The sequence below is a fragment of the Schistocerca cancellata genome, chromosome 1, assembly GCF_023864275.1.
Source record: "Schistocerca cancellata isolate TAMUIC-IGC-003103 chromosome 1, iqSchCanc2.1, whole genome shotgun sequence".
In the NCBI taxonomy this organism is placed as follows: Eukaryota; Metazoa; Arthropoda; class Insecta; order Orthoptera; family Acrididae; genus Schistocerca; species Schistocerca cancellata.
This window is the reverse complement of record NC_064626.1, coordinates 481,152,451-481,179,946: the sequence shown is the minus strand read 5'-3', so window position 1 is coordinate 481,179,946 and position 27,496 is coordinate 481,152,451. Positions and strand designations below refer to the sequence as shown.

General features: G+C 36.3%; 2 protein-coding genes across 5 annotated transcripts in view; one reads left to right on the top strand and one right to left on the bottom strand.

The window, feature by feature from the left end:
- Positions 1 to 6,791: 6,791 nt before the first annotated feature.
- On the top strand, positions 6,792 to 8,645 carry LOC126177578 (WD repeat-containing protein 5). 3 transcript variants are annotated; one of them, XM_049924465.1, is made up of 2 exons: positions 6,792 to 6,928; positions 7,457 to 8,645. In XM_049924465.1, the coding sequence occupies exon 2, from the start codon at positions 7,511 to 7,513 to the stop codon at positions 8,534 to 8,536; it is 1,026 nt and encodes a 341-aa protein (XP_049780422.1). In that variant the 5' UTR covers positions 6,792 to 6,928; positions 7,457 to 7,510; the 3' UTR covers positions 8,537 to 8,645. The 3 variants fall into 3 exon arrangements, with proteins under 3 accessions (XP_049780422.1, XP_049780424.1, XP_049780423.1); XM_049924467.1 differs by lacking the exon at positions 6,792 to 6,928 and adding an exon at positions 7,038 to 7,186; XM_049924466.1 differs by lacking the exon at positions 6,792 to 6,928 and adding an exon at positions 7,052 to 7,249.
- An 8,728-nt stretch (positions 8,646 to 17,373) lies between these two features.
- Positions 17,374 to 27,496, bottom strand: part of LOC126177552 (histone-lysine N-trimethyltransferase SMYD5) — a 79,993-nt gene continuing 69,870 nt past the window's right edge. For both annotated transcript variants that reach the window (XM_049924464.1, XM_049924463.1), the window contains exons 9-10: positions 22,882 to 23,104; positions 17,374 to 17,798 (exon numbers count right to left, since the gene is read on the bottom strand). In XM_049924464.1, the coding sequence (XP_049780421.1) occupies positions 17,621 to 17,798; positions 22,882 to 23,104 (401 nt within the window). In that variant the 3' untranslated portion in view covers positions 17,374 to 17,620. The remainder of the gene's footprint in view (positions 17,799 to 22,881; positions 23,105 to 27,496) is intronic.

Genomic DNA, 27,496 nt, shown 5'->3' with positions numbered 1-27,496 from the left:
CTTTCTAACAAATTTTAAGTTGGCACAGTACCAATCATAAGCTAGAGCTATCTGTTGGTGATATCAAAAGGAAAGGATTTCCTTAAGAAATCAATCATTTTAATTCTTTCCTTGATACGCTGTACACCCTCCACCATCATTTGCCCAAAAGTGCCAGGGAACTAAGGAGACATACAGAACAATTTGAAATTCAGATTCTTAAAACTGGCTTAGTCTTGGATCCTCAGTGTGTTGCCTGTAGCTTTAGAAGTGTTTCAGCAATTTGGAGAAATTATGAGACCTAGTTCAATTGTTTTATTAATGCTAAGAGTGATATGATCAGAGACAGCACTGACAGAAAACTTCATGAAGGACTTCTAAACAAAATAACAAGTATTGACCTCATCTAGGATCTGGGTTTAATGTGTCATGCACTACAGGAGTTGTCTGACCTCAGTTTAGAGCTCCAGGGTCTTGATATCACTCTTTGTATTCTCCCAAAAATAAAATAAAATAATAAATAAAAACACAGCTCAGAGTGTTTGAAGAGAGAAAGGTAAACAGAGGTCCATATGATTAGAAAGCTCTCAAATCGAAGTAGCATTCATAGTTCAAGGAGCCTTCTCTTCAGAAAGGTAATAAAAAGAGGTGTAATGCTCTAGCCCTAATTCCACTGACCCAACTTCATTTTATGAAAGGTTATGCAAACAAATAGAAGATATTTTTAGGTGATGAAGATGATATTTCTCCATGCACTAGAGTACTGGGTACTTCTTACTGGTCTGACAATCTTGCAGTAACTTTTAGTAAGGAAGAAAAAAAAACAATCAAAAAAATATCAAAGGTTCAGATTAACTAGAAGAAAACCAATGCCCAGCTTCTCTACTGCCTCTGATAAACACAACTAGCTACAAACGAACATCCATAAGTAAATGTGAGAGGAAATCTTCTCAAATGAACCTAGTTTTAACCCCATGAAGAGCGTCACCATATCTCAAGATTGTTGGCAAATTGATGTTCATCAAATTACTAGGACCTCCATTATAGCTGTTCAACCCAACTCTTTATGCAGAAGTCTGTTTCCTGAAGGGAAGACACCAGGCTACAGACAGCAAAAGTAAGGAGTGAAAACAGGAGAAATGTGATAGTTACATTCTCAAGCCAATCTGAAACCTGTTTCAAACCTCCAAGTTCATCTGCTAGGTACCCCTTTCAACCTTGCTTTTAGATATTATGTGTAAATCTGAAACATTTGCTTACTTTGAGGTAATATTACAAGTATGTTATAATTTTTTACAGCAGTGCTCTGAAAACCTTAGGTATCCACAATGAATCACTCAGAGAACAACCTAACTTTTTTCTAGAAAACAGAAATAGCAAAAAGGCGTTACAAAGTCAGGTGTGAGGGAAGTATGCAAGCATTATGAAGAAACTGGCCCAACCAAAACCAATGAGTGGTCAATGACTTGAAAAGTAAAATTTTGTCAGTTGATCTGACTGAAAACCCTAAGAGGTTTTGGTCTTACATAAAATCAGCAAGCAGATCGAATTCATACATTCGGTCATGAAGTGACCATACAGGCACCAAAACGTAAGATAACAGGTACAAGGCCGAAAACTGAATTCGTTCTTCTGAAATTTTTCATCGTGGAACATTGTAATGCAGTCCTTCCTTTCAATCTTCGTATGGACGTCAAAATGGCAGATATGGGATAACCGACCACAGAACAGTAAAGCAACTGCAATCCCTATGGACCAGACGAGATACCTGTAAGATTCTACAAAGACTATGACTATGCAAAAGAACTTGCTCCTGCTCTAGCAGCACTTTGTCGTAGTTCGCTGGAGCAACGAAGGCTACTTAGTGGTTGGAAAAAAATGCAGGTGATTGCCATTTTCAAGGATTGTACGACAGATGCACATAATTATAGGCCTTTATCGCTGATTTCAATCTGTTGTAGAGTTGTGGAACATGCTTTATGCTCAAGAATTATGACGTTTTTAGATAATGAAAATCTCCTCTATAAAAATGAACATGGACTTCTACAACAGAGATCTTGCAAAACTCAGCTCGCTCTGTTCCTCCATAAGATCCATAGCACTAAAGATAACAGCGCAACAGCCTTGTTCCTTGACTTCAGGAAGGCATATGACACCATTCTGCCCTGCTGTCTAGTGAAAAAAATACGAACTTTGCGAGTATTGGACCAGTCTTGTGACTGGATTCAGGGCTTCCTTGCTGATGGAACTCAACACATCGCTCTTAGCAGAACAAAATCTACAAATGCTAAGGTAATTTCCAGAGTACCCCAAGGAAGTGTGATAGGACCATTACTGTTCACAATGTATCTAAATGATCTACCAGAAAGCTCTTTAAGAATGTTCACAGATGATGTGGTTGTCTATAAGAAAGTAGCAGTGCTAGAAGACAGTGTCTATTTGAAAATGACCTACAGAATATTGATGAATGGTACAGTCTCTTGAATATAAACAAATGTAACATATTGCACCTACATAGGAAAATGGAGGGGGGAGGGGGGTTGGGGTTGTTTGGGGGACGAGACCAACCAGGAAAGTCATCAGTCTCAATGGGTAAGGGAAGGATGAGGAAGGAAGTCGGCCGTGCCCTTTCAAAGGAACCATCCTGGCACTTGCCTGGACCGATTTAGGGAAATAACGGAAAACCTAAATCAGAATGGCCAGCCGCGAGATTGAACCGTCGTCCTCCCGAATGCGAGTCCAGTGTGCTAACCACTGCGCCACCTCAGGAAGATAAAAGCCACTTTTGTACAACTACAGTATTGGTGAGTAACTGCTGTAAACATATATATCATAAAATATCTACGCATAACCATGCAGAGCGATCTTAAGTGGAATGACAACACAAAACAAAAAGTAGGAAAAGCAGACGCCAGACTGAGATTCTTAGGAGCGATCTCAAGGAAATGGTACTGATCTGCGAAAGAAGTGGGTTACAAGGCGCTTGTTCACCTTATTCTTGACTACTATTCATCAATATGGGGCCCTTAGCAGGTACAACTGATAGAAGAGATAGAAAGATAGAAGAGATCTAGCGAAGAGCGGCGCGTTTCGTCACAGGGTCGTTCAATTGGCGCGCGAGCGTTACAGTGATGTTCAACGATTTACAGTGGCGGTCGCTACAAGAGACATATTGTGCTTTATGGAGAGTTTTAGTTTTGTAATTTCGAGAGAGTACTTTCCAGATAGAGTCAGACAACATATTACTTCCTCCCACATACATCTCGCGAAATGACCACGATGAAAAAATTCGAGAAATAAGAGCTAATACAGAGGCTTACAGAAAATCATTCTGTCCACGCGCCATTCAAGGAAGGAGACATCAGTTAGTGGTAACAGAAGTATTCTCCGCCACATACCGTCTGTTGGCTTGCAGAATATTGATGTAGATAAAGATTCCAAGAGCCAGTAGAAAAACAGTATTGACTGACCAAGAGAGTTGTAGAAACTGCAGCTGCCTTTATCTGTAAGATCGTGCCGTGCCACAAAAGACGTAAATGGCATCTTGAAAACTTCAGGTGACGAAGTTTCTGATCGAAGGATTAGGTAAGAACTTTCTGAAACTGGCTTGTTAGCGAAGACTCCGAGAAGGAATAAGATGCAGAGGCTGAAATGCATGTAACAGGCATTTGCACTCTTGAGTGGAGTCGAGAAGACTGAGCTAGAATAATTTGGCGTGGCAACTAAGAACTTTACGGTCGCGCCTGAGAAATCATGGTTTCACGACAGAATCCGAGTAACAAGAGGCATCTTCAAGAGGCCACCTTCAATTCATGGTTCAGAGTGATCAAATCAGAAGAGGTCTGGTTTCTGGTAGACTTAATGCTACACAGAATTGAGGCAGTGATTAAATCGAATAGATAGCCCATGAAGTACTTAAAAACATCGCGGTATCTTTTGTACCATATAATTTTTAACTTTTTAAAACTGTAGGATGGTAGGTATTTTCTTTTATATTTTAACTCAAATTTTCAAACAATAGACATGAAGATACACTCCCTGAAAATTTGTAATAACTTCTAATGTATAATTCAACTAAAAGAAAGTCCCGAATGAAATACTCAGTGAATCCATACAAAGTCCTCAGTATTAAATGCCATTGCTATGTAGTTTATTTTATTTATTTGTTTATTCATCCATAGACAGATGTCTTTGTATCAATATCATCACCACACATGCACATTATATATATATATATATATATATATATATATATATATATATATATATATATATATATATATATATATATAATGTGTGTGTACATATACATATATATATATATACATATATATATATACATATATATATATATGTGTGTGTGTGTGTGTGTGTGTGTGTGTGTGTAACTTATCGCTGAATTAAATAATACAGCAAGAGCCTGCTTCAAACAAGAGAAATGTATCATAAGACTCCTCTGTTAATACACCTTGGATTTTGTGGAATAAATTACAAACTACAGTGTGTTGTGTTGCTTAAAGCATACTCCATCCTCTTTGTCTACTTTATAATTGGTCAGCCTCGTTATTTATTTGTAATTATTTTATGTTTTGTGAGATCTTTAATGGAGAAAAGACTATTTTTAGTAAATATTCTTTAAGTCATGTTTTCAATTTAAGGAGTGTTTTATGTTTTCCATTTATTTTGGTAGTTTATTATATATCTTGACTCGTTAGTAAAACATAGTGATCTCATTCTTTACACTATTCATTCATCTAGGTACAATTGATTCCTGTATCTGATTTCATGATCATGTATGGGTCTGTTTGCTGCATATTGCTCAATGTTTTTTCGGTATTAAAACTGCAGTCTGAAATATGTATTCACTTAAAACTGTCAGAATACCTCCCTTTATGAATAGCACAATGCAGTTGGCACTTTTGTGACTGTTGTTTATTATTCCGATGACTCGTTTTTGAAATTTTCCACATTCTGAGCATTTGCACCCCAGAATACTAAGCCATAAATGATGATAGAATGTATGTGTGCATAGTATGTTGCTTTCAGGTATGAGATAGTACACATTGTGGTTGATATTCGTAAGGCAGAGTTTTTTGTACTATTTCTTTTTTTAAGTACTTTGAAACATACATCCCATTTTAATTGCTGATGAACACACATACCTAAAAATTTTGTGCCAGCAACACACTCTATGGTTTTGTTATATACATTAAGTTTTGTTGTATTGGATTTTTTATTTATGCAGAAGTTCATGTTATTAGTCTTTTCCACATAACGAATTATTTTGTTATTATTTGACCATTTGCTGCTCACCGCAAGTGCCTATCCATCTATTACTTTCAACAATTTTGTGTCCTATCTCTAATCATTATATTGTTGTCATTGGCAAACAACACACTTCCTCCTTGCTTGACCTACATTGGGAAGTCATTGATGTAATTGAGAAACGGTATTGGGAATAACACATTCCCTTGAGAGACTCCAAAGTTCAAATATTCTTGTTCTGAAAAATGTCTCACTGATTGAGGTGGCGGAATGGTTAGCACACTGGACTGCTTTCAGGAGGACGATGTTTCAAACCTGCCTCCAGTGACCCTGATTTTGGTTTTCTGTTATTTCCCTAAATCGATTAATGCAAGTGCCTGCATGGTTCCTTTGAAAGGGCACAGTCAACTTCCTTCCCCATCCTTCCATAATCTGAAGAGATCGATTTCCTTGCTGTTCGGTCCCCTCCCCCACCCCAATCAACCAACCAAAAATGTTTCACCATATAATTTGACTCACTGAAATTTGGGCTATATTTACCTCCTCACTCCGTCTTCTAGGTAAGACCTAGACCATTGACTTACCACTCCCCTATTCCTAGTGCTTCAAGTTTATCTAGAAGTATTTCGTGATGAACTGTGTGAAATGCTTTATTGAGTTCTAGGAAAATGCCTGTTACTTATTCTCGTTTATATAGAGGTCTTAAAAATATTTTTGGAAATTTTACTGTAGTAGTTTCTTTTCCTTTCTAGACCCAAAACCATATTGTTCTTTGCACTGAAGTTGGTATTCATCTAAATAATCCAAGTCTGTTCTTCATAAGAGTATCTGTTATATTTGAAAAGGAAGGCAATAATACCACTAGTCTGCAATTCTCTGTGCTTTCTATATCACCTTTTCTAAGTATGGAAAGAACTTTTGTAGAATTTAGGTAACCAAGGAAGCAACCTGATGAGAATGACTCATTTATAGTGTCAGTTAGGGGTGCTCCTATGCTGCTAATGCAGTCATTTAGTAGTCACATTTAAATTCAACTGGACCTATTGACTGTTTACTCTTTAATTCATGTACTCTCCTACTATTAGATTAGATGTAGTGTCATTTTCCTTCCAAGAGATACATATACTGACGAGATCCTTCACGATGTACGAAAGTCGGAAAAACAAGAATGAACAATAAATATTTACAATGTAAAACAAATATCCTCATTTACCTTCCACAGACCCCAAGTAAAATGGCCTTGTGGATGTCCTGCAACTCAAGAAAAAGGTCTTAACATATATTTTCATTTAAAAGGTAAGAAATAACTCGTCTCAAAACATGTAAATGTTAAACAAATTCAAGTTCATGTCATGATTCATGCATTATCAAATGAAAAAAAAAATCAATTTACAACACCGTTTCGAAAACGAAGCCCTGTACAAGCACTGTTGCCACTACTGTAGAGGTCACTGATGACGGATTGTTCAGCAATAATTAATGTTGACCAAAGAGATACTATTGACAGTCGAATCAGAGAGGTATAAACTAGTAAACAAAAGTTTCAAATACAAAACAAAACAGTGTCCAGAAGGCGCGAATAGTGATGACGAAAGTTTCAAATACAAAACAGTGCTCCAGAAGGCGCGAATAGTGATTGCCTGATTGGTAATTTAAGTCTGGATGAAATGTGGTTTTTTGCAATGTGAGTGCATGTCAGAACTGTGTAATTTCACGTCTGTAGCATTAAAATTTCCATAAATATATGATATCTCCCTGTGTTCATTTTATAACCCAAGCTGATTTCCAATTGTACTTGTCAGATCTCTGGTGGTGTGTTTAACCTTGTTATGTTCAAATTGCTCTGGTCTACGTATTCTCTATGTTTAACTGGATATAGGTTAAAAACTGGAGAATATAGTGTGATGATAGGAATATATGTGACAGATTTGACGTTTATTTGGTAAAGCGTTTTTACGTACCGTACAATTGATTTACGTCTTTAGTATAAGATATTGCAGTGGTGGTAAGTTATTTTTGCGCGGACAGTTTTCCATGCTATCGTAGTAAGTGTAAGAGTTTTTACCGTTTTGCGCATTATTTGAAGGTGAAACGTACCTATTCACAGAAGTCCTCGATACTGGAGTTGTTATGTTGATAAGGATGCATTCGAAATGTGAACTCTAGTCAAAAAACGTTGTTTCAGAGCTAACTCTTTTTTTTTTTCTCCCAGGACTGACTATGCTGACGTTGCTGTAGTATCTTGAATGATGCTAAGATCCTCATTATGATACCACTTGGATCAAATCCTAACAGTGCCCAAAATGGGTCGGGCAATCAGTCTACGCCAGCACCAGTCAGCAAATCTGGTAGTGCCACCACGAAGACGGCGTCTGCTGTAAGGCCAAATTACGCCCTCAAATTTACGTTGGCAGGACACACAAAAGCTGTTTCGTCAGTGAAATTTAGTCCGAATGGTGAATGGCTTGCCAGCTCATCTGCTGACAAATTAATAAAAATTTGGGGAGCGTATGATGGGAAGTTTGAAAAAACTGTTTCCGGTCACAAGCTTGGAATTTCAGATGTTTCATGGTCAAGTGACAGTCGTTTGCTAGTAAGTGCCTCTGATGATAAAACTTTAAAAATTTGGGAATTAAGTTCTGGAAAATGTTTGAAGACTCTTAAGGGACATAGCAATTATGTGTTTTGCTGCAATTTCAATCCACAGTCTAATTTGATAGTTTCTGGCTCATTTGATGAAAGTGTTCGTATTTGGGATGTAAGGACTGGGAAATGTCTGAAAACATTGCCTGCCCATTCTGACCCTGTTAGTGCTGTACATTTCAACAGGGATGGTTCTCTAATTGTATCAAGTAGCTATGATGGCCTCTGTCGCATCTGGGATACAGCCTCAGGACAGTGCTTGAAGACACTAATTGATGATGATAACCCTCCTGTTTCATTTGTCAAATTTTCACCAAATGGTAAATATATTCTTGCTGCAACATTGGACAGTACGCTTAAGCTTTGGGACTATAGCAAAGGAAAATGTCTTAAGACATACACAGGACATAAAAATGAGAAGTATTGTATATTTGCAAATTTTTCTGTTACTGGTGGTAAATGGATTGTGTCTGGCTCTGAAGATAATATGGTCTACATCTGGAATCTCCAGACAAAAGAAATTGTCCAAAAGCTCCAGGGTCATACAGACATAGTTTTGTGCACAGGTTGCCATCCTACGGAGAACATTATAGCTTCTGCTGCTTTGGAGAATGATAAAACAATAAAGCTGTGGAAAAGTGATTCATAGTGTAAAGTCTTCCCATGCTTTATCATCACTTTTGGACATTGAAATGTACTTGTATTATTTTTACAACTAGACAATTAAAAGTTATTGAGAAGATTGCTTGTAGAATTAATGTGTTATTTGTATACCCTTTACTGTGCTGCTCTCCCCCTTTTTCTCTCCTAAACCATTCTTTAAAGTGTACAGCTTATTTACTCTTCATATTGATTCATTAGTTTGTGGATGTAAGCAAATTTGTGAATTGTTACTGTCTTCATTTCCTGATAACTTTTTCTCATTCAGAAGTACTCTTCATTATGTGGTTGTAGAAGATATTATTGACCGTGCAAGTTGCGACACTGAATTATTTCTTCCAATTGGAAAGTTATAGGCTGTGACTTTTTTTCTGTAAGGTTGTATGCATTTTACACATTACTTGTTAATCAATGTGTTTCAAAGGGGTAAGAGGCTTAACATTCTATTATTTATTATTTGAAAACGTCATGGATAGTAATATTTTGTATTAGATTTTAAGTTATATATTTAAATCATTTTTGTGATCAGCTGTAATGTTACAACACTTACGTTGTACGACGCTGGTATATTGAATAAAAGGTACATTTCTAATTAGAACCATAGTCAGACCTTAGGTTTTCAGTCAGTTGCAACTTGTAGATTAAATATGTTGGAAAGAAAAATTGGCATACTGAAAATAACCAATTAATATTGTATAGACAGGTATTTAGCCTGTGATTTTAGAGAAATTATTCTGCTACCTTCATGGTTCTTCTTTTATCTTGTTGACAGATTTTAGTTTTCAAATTGAAGAGATTTTTGTTGTTGCTTTATGTTGTTACCGGTATTTCGTTTCTTTCTCCATTTTATGTATTTAAATAATGTGTTGTTTCTTTTTCATCGTTACACACTTGTTACCATCAGTATTACTGTTTCTATCCTGTTTATGCTCTATCTACATTCAATTTCCATTGTGATATTTTATGTTTGTGCCTATGTTTGTCTTTCTAATTAGCTGTTCATTCAGTATCCACTGTGACTTTCAGTGCATGTTTGTTTGCTGCAGAATAAATTGTTCTGCAGTTATTTTCAGTATTTCAGTCTCCTGAAGACAAATACATTAAAACTGCAATGAGTCAAAATGAAAGCTTCAAACACAAGGAGAGAATTTTATTTTTGCTGTAGGTTTGTTGCACGTCTTTATGTTTGTGCACTTGCTAAGAGTCATGTTCTAGGGGGTTCTGTCTTGTGGAACAATTGTCAGTGAAGAGTTTCTCTTGTATCCCAAAGTGTTGGCCTTCTGCATCATTCTTTGTTCCCTCCTCCTCCAATTCTGCCAGTTCTTGTGGACACTGATTTAAAATGTAGGCTGCTACATACCACTGTAACCTCATTACCATCGCTCCCTACCTTTCTGTTCTTGATCATTTCCCCTGATTGTCAATTCTGATAAGTACTTATCCATTACCCACAGAGGATATACACGTCCCTCTCTCTCTTTCTCTCTCTCTCTCTCTCTCTCTCTCTCTCTCTCTCTCGGGATGCCAATAGCAATGCAGTGTGATTACAACTGGTATTTGGTGGGGTCGGATTTCAGTGTTCGAGAAACTTGAACTCATAGAATCTGAATATGTCTTTAGGAGTTGCTAGATGTTTATCAGTGTAAATTATCCCCTGAAAATCATCAGATATTCAAAATGCTCAGAGTTCAACATTTCTGAAATTGGCCTCTGTAAATTTTCAAAACTTCTTGAGGATGAGGCTAAGCAGAATAAGGTGAGAGCATCTCATTTCTGAATTACTGCAAGTAATGTCGTCTGCAAATACAGGATATGGCAAAGAGACCTCCCATATTTCAAATGGTACTAACAAACAAAAAAGATACAGGCAAAAAAACCTGGTTTTAGAAATTATGTCCGTAAGTGGTGTCCTCCATTGTTGAGACACTGAAAAAGCCGTCCCCAGAAGTTATCCATAGTTAGTTATGTTATTTCCAATAGAATGGTAGCCACTTCCTGGGTGATACCTCCTTAACTGCTTGCAGGTTTGCGGGGTGATATTTGTACACTTGGACCTGTTAAGTGTCCCCTAAGAAAAAAGTCAACAGGTGATCAATCATGTAACCTTGGTGGCCAGGCACCATCTTGTCATGAAGAGAGGACACATCCAAGCAACAAATGCCTCTAAATTTATAGAGAATGTGAAGAAGTGTGAATTGTCACTATGTCTTGTTGGAACCAGGCTCTTCCCTCTTCGTGGCCCCCACCGAACTGGTTTCTTAGGTCAGAGGAAGATCTCTATCCTGTGACAGTAGCGATTTGAATTACCTGTCACCATTACACCATCATCTTAAAAAAAAAAATAGACCTCACATACCAGATTCACCAGTGACACGCCAAGCCATCACATGGTGACTGTGAACAGGTCTTTGTTGAAGTACCTGATGGATTCCTGCTGCCAAATAGGGGTAATTTTGTAAGTTTACAGTACATGACAGGTGGAAATGGGCCTCATCAGAAGAAACTGAAACAGCACCAGGGAGAATGTTCTGAAGAATTTCCTCATACACAGCTCTGCGAGTTTCAAAAAATCTCTCACTTAATTATTGGGTAACCATCATTTGGTATGGGTGCATGTGAAGATCTTTGTGCAGGATTCTTCTTACACTCCTCTCAAATAATCCCCAGGGCAGCTGCATGTATAAGTGCTGAATGCTTTGGAGATTGGTACTGGTTGCTCTTAACATGGCCCGCACTTTCTGACGTTGTTACAGTCCGAGGTCGGCCATTAGATTTTCTTTGGTGCGGAACCTGGTGCTCGTGATACCCAAATTCAAATAGTTTTTCTTTTTTTTTTCTATCAGAAACAGAATCATGTCAGTCACGTTCAAACCGAATATAAAATGCTTGCTGAGTAGCAATTCTCAGAACCACCATTATGAAAATACTCCTCTACAAAAACACACGATCCTCACCTAGCCAAGTGATTGTGCCTACTGAAAATGGGATGTACACTGCTATCGATCAATACACCCCTCTACCTCAGTGCCTCCACTACAACTCAAACAGCACCCTCTCCAAATATGGAAGGGATTTTTTGCTGGACCCTGCATTTGGAGAACAATGGTATATTGTGTTGACAATCTGCCATAGAATTCTTAGCTACAAGAAAAGCCAAGCTAGAGAACATAGTTAGAGACACCCCTAACCAACATAATGTCCAGTCTGAAGCTCATGACACATATCTCATCTGTTCAAAATTAAGACAGGAGTAAGACAAGGCAAAGAGGGAGAGAGAATTTGAAACTCAGAACTGAAGTGTCAGATAATAAATGTAATTAGCATTGGAAGCAAGTTGGGAGGAATTATAGTCAAGTGCCTGGCATTTGTTGCTAATATTGCAGTATTATCAGAAAACTGTGTAAAAAAGTACCAGTCACCCTCTTAGAAAAGATTAGATTCCAAACAGTATGCAAGACCTCAGTTGAAAATAACCAAATTTATCTCATACAAGTACTATAGTTCCTTGAAACAGAGATAAGACAGTGAAAGGTTCAAGAGGTTTAAGAACCTTTGGGAGACTATACAAGGGACTGGATTTGATAAGGTAGCTGTTGAGGATCAAATTGTAGAAGTTGAAAGGGCATACAGATTAATCAAAAATCTACTATACATAGGTCATCTTCAGAAGCGTCAAAATTAGGCACTACAGTACCATCATCAAGACAATCTCTGTTTGCCAATAAATGCCTCTTGATGAACTATGGCCTGTAGGAGACATAGGTTTCTAAGAAAGAAAGCAGGTGCAAACTGGGGTGAAGTTGGTTAGAAATTGCGAAAAAAAAGAGTCCATCGAAATGTGGAAAATATTGGAGATGATGCAGAGATTGCAGACACCTGTACAGAATGAATGAAAATGTATATACAACTATTTCTAGAAGGAAGAGACATGCTATATGGAAGTTGGGAAAATTTACAAAAGTGTGGTTGGCTAGGGTGAATTTTATTGTGCCTCTTTGTAGAGCCAGTTCACTATTACGTAAATTGCTACATTTCCTGACAACTATAAGTTAATCTCACTTGTTCGTACATAGTTTCTAGTGTGTGTGCGCGCGCACACACACAAAAAATGTGTCTGTGTTTAACCCTGCTGCTTTCCTAGGTCTTCTTCCTCTCTGCAGTCATATTGCCATTGTAGTCAATTGCTTCTGAAAATATTACTTTCTACTACTATGCTTGTATCGCATAGTATTCGGTAATTAAAGGACCAAACATGTGCAAAAGAGAGTCAATGATGTTGGTGTAAGGAATGTGGTGATAAATGAAGCAGCCAATTTTGAAAACATCACCATGTACAGTTTGCTGCATCTAGTTATTGTCTTTGCTTATAGAGATTAGTGTGTGAATAGGAACCCAGTATATTGACAGCCATAAGGAGAGAACCGTTACAGCAGGAATAAGTCGCATCACATTTTCTACTTACGCCTTACAAAAATAGTCCTTGCTATGTATAGTGAGCTTCTATTTTCAAAGGAGTGGGATGTAATGCCTGCACTCGAACAGGAGCTGCTTCCTCACTCACTCAACCAATAAGAAACTGAAAAAGTGCATCATTAAGAGAAATCAGCATTAAGACTTGGGAAACAGAGATCTGAAGAAATGGTTCCCATACTGTAGAAGATAATATTGAACCGATGAAAGGAATTTGTTATGATCTACCTGTTTGTTGGGGTGAAATGAAATAATCACATAGGTTTAGTCGTACGTAAAGCAGAGAGAAGACTTACGCTCATTGTTAGTATGCTGGGGAAATGCAGTATGTCTATAACCCATTCTAAAATATTATTCACATATATGGGACTAACACCAAATGCTATTAACTGGGGACACTGGACATATTGAAATAAGGGCAGCACAAGTAGTGATGTGCTTGTTTAACCCACGGACATGATGAAGTTCCCGAACTGGTGGATGCTTGAATATAAATATTAATTATCCTGCGAAAGGCTGCTTACAAAGTTACAATGAGTCAGGAATCTAAAACTGCTCTACAACCCTTTACATACTGTTGCAGCAGGGACTGTAAAGACAATATTAAGAGTAATTACGAGATGCACAAATGTATTCAAGCAGTCATTCTTCCTGTGCTCCATACACAAATGGCATTAGAAGCAGCTCTAATAAGTGACACAATAGGAAATGGGCTCTGCTCTGCACCCCACAAGTTATTTGTGGCATATTCTTAAGTTATTGATTAAGTTAACGTAACCTATTATCTTCTCCATAGGGTTTCATTTCATTCCCATTTAGCTTCAGTTCCTTCTGTACCTTATTTTTATTTTGACAAAACATTCAAGTGGTGCCCATATAATAGATTTTTTTGTGGGGGATGTTTGTGGAATATGTTGGAAGATGAATGATGACTTGTAAGTAGTCATAACAAAGTTCCAGTTCCAACTCTGTTAAAAGCCTGCACAATACTGCCTTTTAAAGCATTTTCTTGAAAGAAAAACGCCTGTCTACACTTTTTTTCCCTTTCCCTGAGAGCCATATCCCTTGCCAACAGGTATGGGCACCCTTGAAAACTCTGACAAGTATTAAAGTGGTATTATTTTGAGATGTCTCAGGATTAATATCAACCATAAGTATGGCATATGGTAACTTTAAAATATGATCACACTGATATGGTTATAGTTTTCTATTTTATATTTTAAAAGATTCCAGCTTCTAATAATCTAGTTTTTGCTTAATATTAATTGTATTATTATTATATTGAGTTGTTACTGTTTTAACCTTGGGGTGATTTTATTACTAAACTAGTGAAGAAACTTGGCGTTGCCAAGGTATTACTTTATGGGTACAGTTGTGTGTCCACACCTGTACTTGACAACTTCTGGCCTTGTGCTTAATGTTTATGACATCTTATCTTGTGAACTAAGTGTTGTGCAATATTACGTTGTAGGTACATTCAGCGGTGTATGTGGCTAATACTGTCTGCAAAATAAGTTGCAAAATGGAGTTAGTAGCAACATAGTAATAAATTTAATGTTGTGCTTGATTCACGAGTTTTTCACCCATCACATTCTTTATGAAATATCTCCAACTATGTGTCACACAACGATGTAATTTTGCACTTACATTCAGTGGTATATGCGCACACGGTCTATAAAAGTGTTGTAATGCAGAAAGTAATAAAGAAGTAAAAATTATGTCATGCCACATGCAGATCTTTCGCTGCATGAATGCGGAAAAGTAGTAAGCAATAAACATGTTTCCTTTCATCATTTTGTAGGGGCTGTCTGTGAATTTTTTTTTTCTTAAGGTTTGAAATCACATGCATGTTGCTAAGTGCTGTCATTCCTAGATATTGGATGAATAAAGTCTGGGAACCTTACACGTCATGGACTACACTTCTTTTTCACCCGTATCCCACCCCTTTGATAGGTAGGTGGTTTTTATACCTACAGTGATTGTTGCCTGACAGTAAGTGTTCAGTTTATTCACCATTGACCACTTACAGCGGAATAGGTCTGAACATTAAATATGCAATTAACAATAACTTTACAGTAAAGTTTTTACAATGTAATTCCTTTTCTTTTAGGAATATTCTTATATACTAATGTCAATGATTATTTCAAAATATTCTGTTATCTTATAAAATTGGTGTTTGAGTAACCAGTCATAAACCTTACATTTGAAAATATTACTGGTCAGTGACCGAGCAGATGCTGGAAGTTTATTGAAGAGTTTTAAACTCATTATTTTGTGTGAATTTGCAGTCTTTGTGAGTCTGTGTCTTGGTATGTCGAAGTCCAGTTTGCCTCTGGTGTTGTGGGGATGTATGTTCTCTTTGGTCCCGAACTCATTTAAGTTGCTTTTGACATAAAGCAGTGCTGTGTAGATGTATAGATTCACAACAGTTAATATCATGTGCTTGATAAAGAGGAGGTGGCAGTGTTCCTTGGGCTTAACTTTGCTCATTATTCTGATTACTTTTTTTTTGAATTTTCAGAATTTCACTGACAAATAAAGAATGCCCCCATAACAATATGCCATAGGAAATGTGTGACTGAAAGACGCCAAAATATACCACCTTTAGATACTCATCAGTGACTACATCTGTCAGTCTCCAGATGAGATAACACACTCTTGCTATTCTCTTGCAGATATGGCTAATGTGTTCCTCCCAGTTTAATTTTGAATCAGTGTGGAATCCTAACAATTTTATTGATTTGCTTTCAACAGCTGTAGTTAAACCCAGAGTTAGTTCTTGCGTTTTATCAGGATTACACAGGAGTTCATTAGAAGAAAACCAATTCCATTACTAGTTCTAGATTTTCCTGTGTTGCCTCATGCAGTTCTGTTGTGTCATGGTGTGTATTGAGCAATGTTGTATCATCTGCATAACACACAATTGAATTTGCTCTTACATGGTAAGGTAAATCATTAATTGCAATGATGAACAGAAAAGGACCTGGGACCGAGCCCTGAGGCACTACAGTCCGAACTTCCTTCAGGTGCATCTATTTTTAATTGATACAAACTGTCTCCTGTTACTTAAGTATGATTCGATTACATCCAAAGATGGTTTGTGTATGCCATAAAATTCCAGTTTTGCAAGTAGTGTGTTAGATGGTATGCAGTCGAAGGCTTTGCTAAGATCACAAAGTACGACTGATACTAGATCCTCATTTTTGAATGCAGTTAACACCTGGTTAACAACTTCAGTGATAGCAGTAGTGGTATTTTTACCGTGTTGATATGCAAACTGACTGTTGGAGAGGAGATCATGCTTATCAAAATAGTTATTTAGTTGACTTTACATTACATATTCAAAAACTTTAGAGAAAATTGGGACAATAGAAACTGGTCAATAGTTTTGGGGCAGATGCTTATCTCCCTTTTTAAAGACTGGCATCACTTTAGCAGTTTTGAGTGCATCTGGGAAAACTCCAGATTCTAAACACACATTAAAAATGAAAGAAAGAGGTTGACAGATAATGTGTATTATTTTTTTCACTACATAGTTAGAAAACCAATAACAGTCCATACTTTTGGAATTGGTGAACCTTGCCACAGCTTTTACAGTATCCTCTGGGGTGACAACATTCCAGTGGAAAGTATACATCCTATGGGGCAGAGCACAAAGATGATCTAGTGCACAAGTGCCATTTTGCTTGATTTTGTTTTTCAGCTTGCTCACTGAGGTTAGGAAGTAATTATTTACTTCTTCTGGCACCAGCATTGCATCTTGTGTATGGGTTTGTGAATTATGTTGGTTGATGATATCCCATGCTGCTTTACATTTGTTGGGAGCACTTTCATTGTACCAAGTTTGGTTGAAATGGGTCCAGTGGTTTAGGTGGTGGTGTGAAACACACACACACACACACACACACACACACACACACATTTCTATAAGACATATGGTTGTTAGATAAAAGAAGCTGTAATATCACTGTAAAAGACCATTTTTGCTACTATAACATTTCTGGTGTTTTGATGCATTTGGAAAAGTACTTTCATGAGACACCCAAACAACAGTAACTCCGAAGCAACGTTTACTCTTGCAGAATCCTTTTGAAACTGTGTTACATGGTGATGCACATATTTTAAGGATGTTTTTGTCACATAAAGATCATTCTACATTCTTAAAGTTCAGCATCTTGTGGGGGGGGGGGGGTCCCATTTTGGTCAGTGATGGCTCATTTAACCTGTGGACATGTCGATTAATGGATCAGTTAAAGGCACTTGTCAACACACGAAACACTGGAACTGACATTCTCAAACACAGTATAGAATGATTAAAAAATAAATCAGTTACACTGTGCATTTAATATAGACATATATAATTTATTTATTTTAATCTGATATAGTTTACATTCAGGTAAATTCATGTGTTGCTACAATAAAATGTATACAAATATTTCAGGTTTAACTTTAACACGTATAAAATAATAGTTTCAATACAATAACTGCTACATTGTATTTCATAGATTCTTTGTATCTGAGTGACACTTTAATGAATATATATGTTCTTCAATGAAATATATATATGCATTCTTTATGATATGAACTTGTACAAAATAGTAAATTAATCAGACTCATTTTCACAATTTATACGTTCCTCTGCTGCCTCCTCCTGCTCTTCCTCCTCCTCCTCCTCTTCTTCCTCTTCTTCTTCTTCCTCCTCTTCATCATCACTTGTAAGATCAGGATCATTAGCTTGTGCCTCACATTTACTGCAATAGCAGATAAATAGATAATGTTCCCTGTATAAAAAGAGAAGTTATTGTTTATCTCAGATTCTGAACTAGCATGTAGATTGCTTAGTGATGGTATATCCTGCAACATTAATATCTTGGGCTGTCAATTCAGGTATAAATAAAAACTTTTAGAGATTTTTTTTGTTCAATCCCCTTAGCAGTGATCAATAACACATAAAATAGATATAGATAATGGGTTCTAAAATTTGCCCCAGTACACCACTAAAATGTTTTGTATGATTCTTATTAAAAAAGACATTTAGGAACCCACTATTTACCGTCTTTGAATCCTCAATTTTTAGTATAATAATATTGTATTTTGGATATGGCATAAAAGTTGAGGAACCGGAAAAGTAAGATTGAAGAAGTTGCCAATAACCATGATACACTTAAAGTACACATCCTAGCAATTATGTACTAGGGCATCACAATTTATGTGAAATTAATCTAGGATATTAATGGGAGTGTTACCAACAATACGATTTCATCACTCCTGGAAATTCATTACATTCTTTTCAATGTAGCTAACATGTACAATTATGCAGACTCACAAATATATCAAAAACATACTGTAGATAATAAAGCTACTAAAGAGGTACAATTGTCACAAGAGGCTCTTATAATTAAACCTACAAACCGTAACATTTTCATACTGTCAAGTATCATACAATATAATCTCCTGGCATGTATTTCCTGTTTCATTTCTCTTTAATAATCAAACTGTATTATTCTTATGTCTTGTTACTCAATGCTTCCTCTACATGACGAGTGGTTGTTTTCCTTCATAATGTTGTTTTTATTGCACATATAAATGGCAGTCATAGATAAAACCCACAAAGACAGTATGCTTTCTTCAGAGTTAGCTGAATACCGTATCTATGTCCCTATGTTCTGAATGGAAGCCTGTGAGCATTCTTTGGAGAGAAAAAAATCCACTTTCTAACAAATAAAATGTTTTGTCTTATGCACCTATGTATTATGCATCTTATCACACGCAATTTTGCTACTCAGTTACACTGATATGTCCACCGGTGCAAAATGGCTATTTTTTAATTTTTCCACAGTGTTACTTCAAATACTGAAGTCCAATTAAAGTTGTATCCGTGAACATCATCGTACTATGCAGTAGGGCCAACTTACAAAATTATAACACCTGTTGGTTTAGAAACGCATATTTTTCACAGAGGATACTTATATTCACCAAATACACCATTGGCAAAAAGTAAATGCAGCACAATCATATGACAGTTGTTGCTACATAGGCCTGTTAACTGTTCAGGTGTGGAAGTGTAATTTATCTAAGTTTTGTACGAGTTTATCAAAACCTGATAGCGTTGAATTTTGCCAGTTGATTTTCAGAAGTAGGACTTTAATTTTTTCGTTCTTGTCTGTTTATATGAAGTATGGTTTTTTCAGTTCCTTCAGTTGATGATGGTTGAAAACACCAAAACCAGTTGAATTAATATAATTTATACAGTTGATTGGCGAATAAAAATGTTTTTCTATAAATATTTCATTGCTCTAGCCATAGCCTACATAAATTTTAAATATTTTAGTTTTCTTGAGAGTTTCCTCCTTTCATTATCTTTTACAATATTTTGAGTGTTCTAGTGCTGTAATTCTTTAGCTAAAGTCACTGGTTCTCAGTTTCAGTGTCACACTCTTCTCCTCTGATATGCAACTCTTCCTTCTTATATTTAGATATTAATCACCATTTACAGAACAACAAATTTTGCACCACAATGGATAATTCTGTATCACTCATTAACTGCTATTAGTAGCAACATGCAGGAATTAATCTCTAGATATAAAAGACTGACTGACTGACTGACCGCCACCCGCCCAAATCACTAAGGAGAGAAACTTGAAATTTGGAGAAGGTGTGGATCTTATACTGTGTCATTTAAGAAGGGATTTTTCAAAAATCCAACCCTAAGGGGTTAAATAGGAGATGAAAGGTATTTTTGGAAAAATTTTGCTATGAGGCAGTTTTGAAGCTAGAACTATGAAAATTGGTGGTATTTATCTTCTTGGGCAGAAAAAAAATTGAGTGAAAGTTTTTTTAAATATATATAACTATTAACATATTTTTAAAGGTATATATGTGAACACTGGTATTTGAATGCTCGGTTAAAAATAAAACATACGTGTTTCATTGTTTTTGGAATTGAACCCCAAAGGGGGTGAAATAGGGAATGAGATTTTTTATGAAAGCATTTTTAAAGCTAAATTTATGAAAATTTGAATTTGGCTTCTCAGTTAGAAATAAAAATATATGTTTCACTGTTTTTGGAAATTTAACTCCTATGGGGGTGAAATGGGGAGGAAAGTTTTTATGGAAATATTTCATTGTCCAAACATTTTTAAGCAGAATCTATGAAAATTTGTATTTTTGCTCCCTGTTAGAAATAAAACATACACGTAACAGTTGTTAGAAATTCAACCCCTAACAGGGGTGAAATGTTTTATGAAAATATTTCATTGTGGAGGTGTTTTAAAACCCAATCTTTGAAAACAGTGTTTGGTTTCTCTGTTAGAAATGATGAAATACGTGTTTCACTGTTTGTGGAAATTCAACCTAGGGTCACCCAGCCCAAACTGCTAAGTATAGAAACTTGGAAGTTTGGAGAGTGTGTGGATCTTATACTGTAGGCATTGTTTAAGAAGGGACTGTCTGAAAATTCCACTCTTAAGGGGGGTGAAATTGGGGTGAAAGGCTTTTTTAAAGTACATTGATACTAAGAAAATTTTGAAGCTAGAACTACGAAAACTTGGATTTGGTTGCCCATTTGGCGAAAGTGTTTCAGCATTTTTGGAAATTCAACCACTAGGGAGGTAAAATAGTGGGTGAAAGTTTCTTTGAAAATAAATAATTACTAAAGAACTACTGAAGGTTTTTAAGGTTACATCTATGGCAATTGGCATTTGACTTCTTGATTACAAATAAAAAAAAGTGTTTATTTCATTGTTTCTGGAATCAACCCATAAGGGAGTGCCTATAAAGGAAATATTTTGTTACATTAAAAAGAATTTGAAGCTAAATTTATGAAAATTGGTATTTCACTTCTCAGTTAGATACAAAGAAATATTTGTTAGGGAATGAAAGTTGCTATGGAAATATCTCCACAAGAATGCAAAAAGCATTACCAACAAAAACTTTGGACTTCAGCAGTCATAATCGCTTTTTGGTCAGAAATACATTCAGAAAAGTCCATGCTTGTATGGTCAATGAAAAGCTTAGAAGGTGTTGCAATTAGTGGAACAACATAAAAATTCGATTGAATAAAAACAAGAAAATCTCTGCAGGCCATACAGTCAATGTGAGCGAAGCACAGGGTGCTAACTAGTTCTGATATAATAATTATGCAGCAGTGGTGTTTTAAGTAAATAACTTAGTTTGTTGCTACTATATTTTATAATTACAGTTCTAATTATGTTATTCTTTGCCAATCTCATTGTGTTCCTCAGCCAGAAGTCTACCTTCCAATTGCTCTAGTTCATGAATTCTTTCCACCTTACTTACTTCATACTATAAACTAATTTAACTTCAGATGGTGCTTGTAAATTAATATAAATCAAAAGACTGTACCAGAGGCTATTTTCTGGTCACTAAAAGAACACACTATTTCCCTTGAGTTGCTAGTTTAATTACCTATGCTATAAGTCTTACGTTAATTCTGTTGCATGTGCTGAGAATGAAGCTGACTTAAGTTTTATCTTTTTTCAGACCCTAACTAGGTGCTATAATCTCATGATTCACCAAAAAAAAAAAAAACTTCCTTTGTTGTAGTACTTCTTAAACTCTTTCTTCAGCTGAGTAGGTAAGTCATAAATGTAACACACAAAATTGAATGACTTACTGTTCATTTACTACACTTCAATTTCTGTTATAGTGTGATTTTCTTATGGGCATTAATACTTGCCGGTAGACAAGAATGAAATACAGCTGTTCACATAACATTGGTGAGACAAAAATAATGGCAAGTGAAATTTTTCAAGCACATGACTGACAATTCTCATTCTACTGCGAACTTCATTGACTCAAACAAAACAGTAATTCTGCACTGCCCAATATGCACAACTTTCCTGCTGTTGGGCATTTATTTTGTTTATGAGGAGTATGGTAGCCTGATGTGAAACAATTTTTTCATCTATCAGAATTCTGCCACAGTTTATAAAGTAGTGGGTGTTAATAAAATCATCCAAACTTTTTGCCATTGTTTTTTTTCTGGACTGTATGTGCAAGTTTCAGAAATTAACACTAGCACAGAACCATTATTTGACGTGAGACCACAGAATATCTTAAGAAAAGATTATATTTTAGTTGTTTCAACATATCAAGAGTGAGTTCATTTTTGATGAGGGTAGAGGAAGGAATCAGTTGGGCCTTGTCAAAGACATTCTACGTCTGCTTGCATACTCTGAAAGCAGCTGTATTGTTGGCGGTGGAGGGAATCTTGTACCACTAATCAGTCATTTTCTTTCCTGTTCCACTTCCCAATAGACCGAGGGTGAAGAAAAGACTGTCTCTGTACAAGTTCCAGTTTTCCTTATCTTTGTGGTCCTTATGTGAAATGTACATTGATGGCAGGAGAATCATTCTGCAGTCTGCTTCAAATTCCAATTCTCTAAATTTTCTCAATAGCATTCCATGAAAAGAACGTTGTTTTCCCCTCCAGGAATTCCCACTCGAGTTCACAAAGCACCTCTGTAACACTCGCATGTTGATCGAGTCTACGGGTGACAACAACAGCAATCACCAAGTCATTCATCGATATTATAATAAAATGTGTGTTAATCAGTCATGGCATTTCATTCAGCTACATATCCTCATTGGCACCACTGAACCATTGGGGTACAAAAAATTACACAAGTACAACCAGATGTGAAATACTATGTCTTCATAGAAAAATACTACACCAATCATCGTTTATTGATTGTGCTTGGTCCTAAATGAGACAAAGTTAAGTTTTATCACACAAAGTCATACCATAAAAACAAACTATTAAGAGTATAGCAGCTGACTCTGGGATGAAGCTCTTTTTGTTATCACAAACTCTGTTACCACATAGAAAACATGTTAATTTACCTGAGAATACGATGTCTGGTGTGCCTGCTCCTGTCCAGCACACATTCTTCCAAATAACTAACACATATTTCTTCACCTGGAGCAATATCTTCCAGGGCACACATTGCCAATTCAAAATTGCTGTATGGGAATGTTGGTTGTGCATTAGGTGTGCAGCTATGATTACAAGCACTCTGGAGAGTATAAAGTGCAGATCCTTCATTGTTTAGAAAGCCACCACATTCTGCAATTATACAGAATATTACAGCCACACTACACTAAAAGCAAGTAGATTTATAATGATGTCATACTGTGGTAGCAACATTTTCCTGCTTGCGTAAGTTTATGCTAGACAATGTGTTGTTATTCGCTGTTTTCCTCTGTTAAAGAACAGAAATGGCAGAAGGAAAAATTGTTTATTACTATGTAATCTGCTCTTCTGTGTTAGTAAATAACTTATATGAACCTGAGGAAAACATTAAGAGAAAACATTACACTTAATCACTCAGCAGGAAATGACACTCATGTGATAAAGGATTCAATTAACCTTTACATCCAGGGCTTCAGTCTCTTTTACTAAGTATTTAGTCTTAGTTTCATATGTTCAGAATGACAAGTTTTATCTGTTTCTAATACACAGCTCTGCTCTGCTGTTCCTTATATTAGATTTCATCATCATCCACAAGCATATGACCTTTATGGTTATTAAAGAAACTCAGAACTCATGACATTAATGAACAATATGTTTGCAAGGGTAATTTACCCAGATGAACTGATTATTGTTCTCTAGTGGAAACAGTCATTTCCATCTGAACTAGATAATCCAGGAAATCACTGTACTACAGGGGTACAACATAATAGAGAATTGAAATCACACTTTATACTAGTTTATCCATTCATATGATCATCACATTTTGTAGATCCCATCTCGAATGAGGTGTGGAATGAGTCAAGGTAGCTATGAAGACAGTAAAATATCTTTTAAAAGCTTCATTAATGATGCCATGTAGGCCAACCTATGTCAGCCATCATCAGGCAGCAAAATAACTGATGATGGCCAAAGTAGAGAGAATATAAAACACAAACTGGAATTAGCAAGAAAAGCATTTCTCAAAAAGAGAAAATTGTTAATATCAAATATAAATTAAATATCAGGAAGGTTTTTCTTAACATGTTGGTCTGGTGTGTAGCCTTGTATGGAAGTGAAACACAGATGATAGTCCAAGCAAGAAGAGAACAGAAGTTTTTGAGATGAGACATAAAAGAATGATGAAGATTAGATTTGTAGGCGTGCGCACACACACACACACACACACACACACACACACACACACACACACACACACCTCCCCATGCTGCACCTGTCAGTTTCATCAGGCTCATGACAGTTGGCCACCAGGCAGAGCTGCCGGTGGTAGCGGTCACAAGTGCCTGAGGTGTGCTTCCTTATGTAAATGCGTGTGTTTGTTTTCTTTACTGAAGAAGCCTTTTGCCTAAAGCTATAAAGCTTTTTGTTGTGCCAGTCTGCAACTCAACTGGTCATCTTTATGATGAGCAGCAATTTATCCTTTCCCTAATACTGTTGATAGTCCAACCTGGAGTTTCCATTGTTTGAGAGGAGAAAGGCTGACAGACACATCCTGAGGCATCCAGAAAGAATCCATTTGGTAAATAAAGTTAAGTGTATGGGGAAAAACTTCAGTACGACACCAAGAGTGGAAGCATGTTAAAATGGCAGTAGTTATGCAGACATGACAAGACTTGCACAGGATGTACCAGCATGGGAGAGCTGTATGAAACCGGTTTCTGGACTGAAAATTACTGCTGCTACAGTGACTGCGACATCAGCATTTCTTTAACCTTTGGCAATGATTTTTGAACATGGAAAATGTCAAGTTGCACTGTGTTCAAAATCCATGTTAAAACTGTACTCCATAACTGGCTGGTTAAGTTAACTCATGGGTCAGTGGAAGGTAAGTGCATAAATATTGCAGTAGGACTATGTCTAGGACACTTGTTGAAGGCAGATTTACCATAAAGAAAGTTGTTCTATCATTCAGTTAAGAAAAATAAAAGGCATATGTCAGTATTAATTAAATTCACAGGTACATACTGGCATCATGGGACAAGAATTAAAGGCTGTCCAGAAAGTTCAAAACTTAATGCTTTGTCATCTATCCATCTGATAAATTACCTGAACAATAGCAATGTGGCAATGACAGTAACCATTCATTCATCCATCAGTCCATCTTTTATAGACATACTGTGAAGGAGAATCGTCAGGGAAGCCGAATGAATCAGTAATATTAAAAGTGGCTGCTAGAAGTGGTAAGAATTCCTGAATCTTTGAAGAGATGTCTGCAAGATGAGCTATGATCTTTACATAGTATCCTACTGCTGAATATTACGTAATGGGTACTCTTTCTTCACTAAACTTCCACAGAAAATAGTCCTTAATATGAAATGTAGGATCTTTATCAAATATCATAGAAAAACCAAGTGAGATAAGCAATAGCAAATCATTATTATTGGGAAAATAATTGCTTTTTCCATAATAGTATCTTTCAGGCTAACTGACCAGGATACCTGTAAAGATAATGTTAAGCATATGTACAAATATGCTCCTCAGAAGTGATATAAGCAGAACATTATTAATGACAACAGTAAATTCATTTTGCAAGAACAGTTGGTAAGTGATGATTCAGTTAGATAAAAACCCACATTGACCTTTTTGTTAACAGCCTGGCAACTAAAAATCGTATGATAAACAATACCAACTTTTTCAAACAATGGAAAATCCAGGATGGAATGTAACACTTTATGAAAAGGAAAGTTGCTGCTCACCATATAGTGGAGATGCTGAGTCGCAGGTAGGCACAACAAAAAGACTGTCACAAATAGAGCTTTAGGCATGTAATGCCTTTGTCAAAAATACACACACACACACACACACACAACTGCAGTCTCAGGTGACTAGTGTGGCTACAGTTGCTTGAGACTGCAGTCATTTGTGCGTGAGAGTTGCATTTGTGAGAGTACGGAAGGAAAACGTGTAATAGATAAGAATTGTTATGAACTAAAACATGTTCTGATTAAAATTTTATTTAGCATGTTAAAGAACATTGCATTAAGGTGTTTCTTAAGATTTATCATTTGTTGTATTATTTGTAGCATTAATTAAAAAAAAACCTTATGACAAGCATTTGATAATATGTACATGTACTATGAGTATCTCAAACAAATCCCAGAAATACTGTTGTACATATACAGTGTAGTTATTTTTATTTTTTCTTAGAGGTCTTGCAAAATAGAGCACTCTCATTTGTTGGTACACATAACAAGAGAAGAAAGAACTCAACAGTTGTATAAACCTCATTAGTTCAGACTTCATTAAACCACACTGGCTATTTTTTGGTCCCTTGAAATTTGGTTAAGCGACATTCCACTGTACGCAAGATTATGTTCCATGGAATGAAAGTGACTGTGCTGAAGGTTGCAAATGGGAAATATGTCCAATTGATAGAAAAATGTATTGCAACAATAACTATTAGTAGCAATACACAGCCTTTCAAATTTGTCATTTTACTAAAATGTAGCCAAAATGTTACTTTCAGTTGGAAGTTCTTTTAAGGTATCATAAGTGGTCATAGACAGGAGAAAATCAGAGAGCTCCATATTGACGAAGCTATTCCAGTAAAGACACTTACAATGAAGAGTGCTCTGGGCATTTGTCTGCCATTGAAGACACTGTTATCACACTGTCACCAATGAGATGAGTTCTAGTCATCAATCTAGACAGTCACACCTAAACCTCTAGATGTCAGACACTCAGATCAGTACGGAACGTTTTATGTCGATAGTGTGTCAATCAAAACACCGATTTAGTTCCTGCTATATCCTACCATCTAGTAGAACATGCATAAACAGTAATTAAAAGTAACACCAGAACTATGGAGGACAGGAAAATCTTATCTGTGGGTGTTTGTATTGTAGATGTCAGTGTGAGTAAGTTGGTAGAGCATGTATGTTGTTGTACTTTAGGTCCAGTGTTTTAATCTTACTAATGATTTTTTTTTTTTTTTTAACTGTTGACATGTGAAACAGTTACCAACATTTTCCTGTCGTGTAAAATGACTTTTCAAGAGTTAAAAGACCTGTTTGGAGTGTACATCACTGTTCTTTTGGCAGTCTGCTTTCGCTTTGTTAGTTGAAAGTAGCAAACCTATAGACAACATTTGTATAGGTAGGTGAGGTGTTCTGTTGGACATGTGAGACGGAACAGACATTACTCATGATGAAGCAGTTAGTGCATTTGTAGTTTCACAGAATAAACATAAAAAATCAGAACAGTAGAACACAGAAACAATTGCAGCACACTTCCTCACACGTGTTGCAATTGTTTCTTTATTTTTCTGTTCTGACTGTATATTCTGTAAAACTACAAATGTAATCTACAGGTTTACTACTTTCAAAGAAAGCAAAAGCAGACAGCCAAGAGGAGATTCCTGTAAATTCCAAACAGCATGTCATAAACATGATGTCCCATGTAACACTTTCATGCAAAATGCGGCGAGAAAAAGTTGTCATTGAACCCAGGACTTTAGGTACAGTGATCTAATGCTCTACCAACTTCCTC

Bases quoted from the DNA above. Each gene is read 5' to 3' on its own strand.
- LOC126177578 (XM_049924465.1), top strand. From the start codon at position 7,511: ATGATACCACTTGGATCAAATCCTAACAGTGCCCAAAATGGGTCGGGC.